General features: G+C 42.1%; 1 protein-coding gene across 1 annotated transcript in view; it reads right to left on the bottom strand.

Annotated features, from left to right (window-relative positions):
* The window catches only part of ALG14 (ALG14 UDP-N-acetylglucosaminyltransferase subunit), a 19,453-nt gene extending 12,738 nt beyond the window's left edge, over positions 1-6,715 (bottom strand). The window contains exons 1-2 of the mRNA XM_066325242.1: positions 6,524-6,715; positions 4,170-4,321 (exon numbers count right to left, since the gene is read on the bottom strand). Coding sequence (XP_066181339.1) covers positions 4,170-4,321; positions 6,524-6,656 — 285 coding nt within the window. The 5' untranslated portion in view covers positions 6,657-6,715. The remainder of the gene's footprint in view (positions 1-4,169; positions 4,322-6,523) is intronic.

The following is a 6,715-nucleotide window of genomic DNA, read 5'->3' on the forward strand; positions in this document are numbered from 1 at the left end:
ATTTTCCTGAGAATGTTGCGGCTCCTTCTTATTATATCTATCTGCGCCAACCTTTTTGTTTGGTGTTTTTTTTTTTGTTTTGTTTTGTTTTTTTAACTTTTCTTAGCCTAGTTTGGAAGCGTTAGTGTATAAAAAGCATACAGTAAAGTAGGAAGAGCAGAGCAATAGCCGAACTCCGTAGCTATTGCCCAGGTTACCCGAAGCCAGCCGCGGCGGCAGCGCTGGGCGAGGGCGGCACCTCGTGGGCGCTCCGCCGCCTCCCGGGGGATCCGCACCGCAGGAACAGCCGCGCTCTCAGCCACCGTCCGCCCGCTGCCATTAAAAACCGAGGAGCAAGTATCACCGTCCTTTAAACGAGTGCTCAGTGAGTATTCGAAAGATATGCACGGTGCATATTCAAAGTGCGTTTGCATAAAGAAACAGGAAAAAGCATCTTTATATTAAATAAAAATTAAAAAGGTAAAGAAGTAACTTTCTTCATTCTTTCCCTAAGTGAAGATTAGTCGCTGTTGTAAATGGTATCAAATTAATAAAGCAAGGACGTTTTCCTTTCGTCTTGAAATCCTGGGAGCAAGGAGCAGTTGTTAGGCTGCCTGTCCTCCTTGCAGGTGCCTTTACCTCAATGGAGAGGAGCTGCACCTAAGAATGATTCCTATGTCACATGGCATACCTGATGCCAATGATATTTGACTGTTTAAATGGAAGACAAATGTAGTAGCTGCAGTGCAGTATTCAGTGATGCTGACTTGGATAGTGGTTGTTACCTCACTTCACCTGGGACACCAGATCACCACCACTCTGGAAGAACATACACAGGGTGTGAGAAACTCTAAATACTGAAAATTACTTCATGTGTACATTGCTAATTGTCACAGCTTAGTCCTGATGATCTGTGCCCCTGAAAGAGGACGTTAGCAAAAGCTGTATAGTAAACTACAAATCTGTCTTGAATAGCAATAACTGGGGCTATTTTTAATATAAAAGTGTAAAGAATAAAAAAACCCCCAACACTTGTAAATGCAGAATGTTAATCTTCTTGACTCAGATTATCCTGTTTCATTGTGATATGTTTCTTTAATAGCTGTGTTACTGGAAGGTGTTAATAGATGTTACAGACTGATTTTTTAATGTTTTATTTGCAGGTGTTGAAACTCTGATTGCATTACTCTGACAACAGAATATGGAAAAATAAACATGACTCCTGCTCCCTCTTCAACAGGTTTCTGGTTATCACTGCCTCTGTTTCTTAAAGCTTTGGAAGAGTTCACGTGGTAAAAAGAAATGCTCTAAGTTGAGTTTAGACCCCTGTGTAGCACTCAAGCCTGCAAGAAATAGGGGTAGGATAAGGTGGTTTTAGGCAGATCAGGGTCCAGTGGAACTATTCAGATGAACCTTCTCTGTAAGAATGGTGTTAAAGAGCATTTGAGAAAAAAAACTGTAGGTCATTTTCATCGGCATTAAAAATCCCAGATAATTTCAGCAGAACTTGGCAGTTTCATACTTGGCAGAACTTTATACTCCAAACAGTATAAAGGGAGGAATTTACTTGGAGAATTCAAGAAAAGATCAAGCTGATTTTATCTACGTTTTTCAAAAAACATGCTGGAAACTCTGCACATCGTTGTCTATGTCATGTTAGGACTTCAGTCCATACATCAAACAACTCCTAAGTATTAAAATGAAAAAACAGAACTGGGGGGGTTGTTGTTTGTTTGTTTAAAAGCCACTGCCAGATGCTTTTGTAATCCCAGCCTCTCATCTCATGAAGTACTGTCAATGTTCCAAAGGTACGTCCTGTATATTTTGCTGGAATACTGCATAATATGTCTGATACCAGAAAAAGATTTCTCCCGTATCTACTATGGTGTCATATTGTTGCATCTTTTTTTCTTTACATCTTTAATGCACTCAGAGTTTTTTTTCTAATTTGAAAACAAATATTCCAAAGTGGCAAATCTGTAATGTCCTTTCAAAACCAGTGATGTACCAGTCCTTTACCTAGTTAATACTGTTGTTTTGCAAGGATGCAAGGAAAAGCTGGTGGAAAACTGCAACTGGTGTGAATTATTATAATATACTGTATATAGCTGAACATACTGCAATGCTTGCAAAGAAACTGAGTTTACATAATTCTTTTTCATGATGAGAAAGAAGACTTCTTAGCATAGTACCTCTCATGAAATGGAAAAGAACATTTGGTCAGAAGAGGTTTATGTAAAGGTTAGTTAATCTGATTGCTCATTTCAATGGGGGTATAGGAATTCATATTCTACAATCAACAAACATTAGCTGTCTCTGCTGCTAGAGTATGTTGCCAGCAGCTGAAGCAGGTTCTCTATGAGGTTCCCTAAGTAACAGCTCTGGGGACATCCATGTGCAATAGTTGTGATTACAAGTTGGGGGGCAACAGAGAACAAAGAGGCCAGTGATAGCAGGACCAAAGACTTTTCATAGGAGGCATTTTTTATTTATTTTTCAAGAGACTTAGTAGGTTGAGGTGCAGCATTTTTCTTCTTGTAAGCAAGATGCTCATTCTGGCTTTCTTTCCTTCTCCCTGAATAGCTGTTAGAACAGAGCTAGATCACAGACCAAAAAGAAAAATATTTGGGGGGGGGGGGAGGTGTGTGTCTTAAATTTTCTCTTACATCACTGGTATTCTGTTACATCATTATTGTAATTTGTCTTCCATCTGGTCCCTAGTTCTGCAAAAATCTACTTCCTTAACAGGATGAGGAAGGGAATGACCATGTGTTGAAGCATTCAGACTTCTCCCTTTCATTTATGCAAAGCTGCAAGAAGCTACTAAGACATAACTTTCAAATGTTTGATGATCTCCAGTGTCCCCCATAACAAAACACACACTGTATGTGTGTGAAAGCACACTCTGAAATTTAGCAAATATATGTTACAGGTGATATTTATATTAAATATGTGATATTTACTTTCCAAAATTTATCTTTCATTTTCACTCTGAATACTTTTGCTCAGTAGAAAGACTATGGTCAAAGGGAAATGAGCATCTGTTATCCAGATATCAAACTCACATGCAGCCAAGAATGTTCCTCTGGCTTTCAGTGCTGAGGGAAAGTATAACTACAGGATCCGTTAGTAGTCCGAGGGGTTATAAAGGAGAAGCTGCTTAGCAAAAATAAGTGAACTATGAAAACTACATAACCTTTTAATACTCAAAATATGTATCTTTAAGAAATCTAACAGTTTAGGGTTGGACATTCTTCAGGTAAATGAATATGACTATGTGAACGGCTATTTACCCAACAAGATGTCTCTGAACAGGAAATACCTCTGGTCACTTTATTAAACATCCATCCTTGGTGCACAATAAGATGTGAAAGTTGGGGTAAACAAACTTAAAAATGCCATTCCTTAGTGAGCCTGTGGTTCACCTGAGCAGCAGTTGCCTTACACTAAAAGAGTTTATTCTGAAAATCATTGGTACTGAGTCCTACATTCTTTTGTCCCAACAGTGCTGCTGAAAACAATGAAGTGCACCATATGAAATCAACACCATTCAAATAATTAATTTACTGTGTGTTGTACTATTTGCTAAAAAAGAACTTAAAATTTTTGTAGGCAGAACATTCATTTCCATTGTACATATTCCACTAATACTTTCTACTAATTTCACTGGATGTCAGATCACACTTTAGGTCAGCAGCTATGCTGCTATCTGTTAATCATACAGCAAACTAGCCGAAAGCAAGCAAACATCTGAGAAAAAAATAAACAAGATATTTTAATTATTTTCTCATGATTTTTAGTAGTTCAGCATTTACTCAGGTCATCAACCAGAAAACTGACATTCAGAGGTTTTGCGTCCCTTTTAAACACACATTTAATACCTTATTTTAAAAATACAGCTAAGATACAGTCTAGAAACATACAAAGCCAATACAATTTAAATTAAGGTTTTCTTAGATATAATATTTTAATATATAATTTCTTTCCAAAAAGTACTATGTGTCACTGAGGGAAATGCCAAACTAAAAAAAAAATCCCCCCCGGGAATATTTTTGCCCCAGTATTTGTATAGCTACATGTAACACTTCAGTGGCTAGCTCGTATAAATGGCCTTCCAAAGAATCATTTCCAAACTGCTTTGAATTAGACTATCAAGAACATTTTTCTTACATGAATATTTAACAAGTTACCTGAGACTTGGAGAATGTTTCAGCCCTTTTTTGTTCAAAAGAACGTATCTTAGCTTCACTCATCTTATCTGAGTCTGCCAAAACATAATGTCTAGGAGAGTATGACTCTGACAAACAGCTAAGTAACCTCAGGATTTCTGTTGTGTGCCCACCTGTAAAACATAACAGACTGAAATTAGTATGTAAAAAAATTTATAACTTTCCATTTCTTCAGCTGAATCACTTGTCATTTTAAAGCATATTAGTATTACTACTACCAGTGAGAAAGCATCTTCTGAGTAAAGGATTCAATTAGGGGATGGCTGAGACTGTTTAAATAATATGGAGGGAACTCAGCTCCCAGGGAAGCAGTATTGACAGATGTTTTCCAGTGAAATGAGATTGAACCAGGGTCACACAGGAGTCTGACATTTGTGTTTAATGTCCTGTACACAGTGCAGAACAACCAGGCAAAGAGTGACACCAAAGTCTTCGGTCTGCACTCAAAGGCCACCCCATGGGGCCACAGCCAAAATGAAACTGGACAGGATGTGGCTCAGAGCTGCACCTTGGAAGTAAAACTGACCCTGCCCTGTGCCCAGTGCTGCCACCTGCCAGAGCAGGGGCTGTGCTACCCCAGCTCATCGTACTGGAGCCAGCCAGCAGCAGTGCCACCCTGCAGCCACAGCAGTGTCACCCACAGTGGTGTCACCCACAGTAGTGTCACCCTGCAGCCACAGCAGTGTCACCCACAGTGGTGTCACTCACAGTGGTGTCACCCTGCAGCCACACCAGTGTCACCCACAGTGGTGTGATCCTGCAGCCACAGCGGTGATGTAGGCACTGGATACTGACAGAACAAACAGTCCTGCCCCAGCCACTGCTCTGAGCACTGCCCTTCAACGGGCCTTCACGACCTTCTAACCAGGGTCACTCCGTCCCAGAGCTAAACTGGCACTAAACCAGGGAGAAGGGGAGGGTGTACATACTGTGCTTTTTGGGAGCTGGGTTAATTATTTTTTTTTTGGTCACCTGAGTTTCCTGAAAAGCTGTTACAGGGATATTGTAAGAGTGGAAGGGGAGAGGAGAAGGAAGATTGTGTGTATAGGTAAAGTGGAGCAGTCTCACCTTTTCTCTGTTGGACTGCATTAGACCAACATGAAACCACACCCATAAATACATAATGTAAGTGTTTACTGGATAAATTGCAGACCAAAACAGTAAACTACATGTATTCCTACTAGCTCCTGCTGTTCTGTGTCACTGGGCTCCCAAGAGACCTTTGCTGCACAGGTTAAACACTCACAGCTGGTGAACAACTGACAACAAGGAGAGCAATGTTGCAGCATTGCACTAAACTTTGCCACCTTTCCATACAATCCCATGCCATATTTTTCAAATATGTTTGGAGATATTTTCTCCTGAGTGGTGTCTGTTAAAGGTTTCACAAATTTTAATGCAATCAGCTGAGCACTCAAAGAAGAGCAGATTTCTACTTAAAAGTCTCAAAGAATAGGCTTAAACATTACATGAATATTAACTGACATGTATTATTTCAACTGGTAAGCTTATGTATGGTGGAAGTATTCTTTTAATACAGACAAACTAGATTCCAAGGGACTGAAGGAAAATACATACATTTCCACCTCTAGTGGAAGTAAAGATGACCTGAAGAATCATAAACCTGCCAGTCAAACTCAGAAATGCAGAAAGATCTCAGGAGTATTAGTTAGTTGGTGTGCAAAAAGCAAAGGGATACTGAAATCAACAGCTGGCCTGTATTTGTCAACTGCAAATTTTCAAATAAACCTTTTGGAGATAAATTAGCTGCCGTTCAACTCTGCTAACAAGGCAACAAGGAGTAGCAGATGCGAACACTCCCTTTAGTGAGGGGTATCATTCTCGTCTCTGGCGGATCCACGTGCGACTCCTGTAAGTAAATCACAGCAACGTGGTTTGGGTAGACTGCAAAACGCCACGTATGTAAGGGGCGTGCCAGTCTTCCGAAGGCTTGTATCTCCATCTTCAGTAATCTTCAGTCAGAAGAGCGAGCAGCTGCACAGGTCAGTCCTGCACCAATTCATCGATGCCTTCCCGCGTGGCTTGGGTGAAACGCGTAACAATGACTCAAATCAAGAACCAAAACACCCAAAGGCAGGCGGCGGCGCCGAGGACACTTGGACCGGCCCGGGGGGACCCCGGCACCGGCTCCTGACACAGGCAACTGCGACTACAACTCCCGGCCTGCACCAAGGCACACCGGCGGCGCCGCGCCGGCCGCTCTTCGCGCTGCATGCCGGGAGTGGTAGTTCCAGGAACGCGGAGAGGCAGCTCTACGGCGCCACCCGCTCCCGGCGCCGGCAACCCCCACTCACCAGAGCCGGCCACCACCAGGAGACTGAATGGAGGCGTCCGCCGACCGCGGCATCTCCTATCCAGGAGCACCAGCGGGACAAGCAGTAAGGAGACGAGGAGAAGCAGGAGGACAACGACGGGCAGCTCCTCCATGCGCGGCGGAGGCCACCTCGCCCGGAAGCGGCAGTGGCACCTCCCCCGTACGGTGGCCG

The sequence above is a fragment of the Sylvia atricapilla genome, chromosome 9 (genome assembly GCF_009819655.1).
Source record: "Sylvia atricapilla isolate bSylAtr1 chromosome 9, bSylAtr1.pri, whole genome shotgun sequence".
Classification (NCBI taxonomy): domain Eukaryota; kingdom Metazoa; phylum Chordata; class Aves; order Passeriformes; family Sylviidae; genus Sylvia; species Sylvia atricapilla.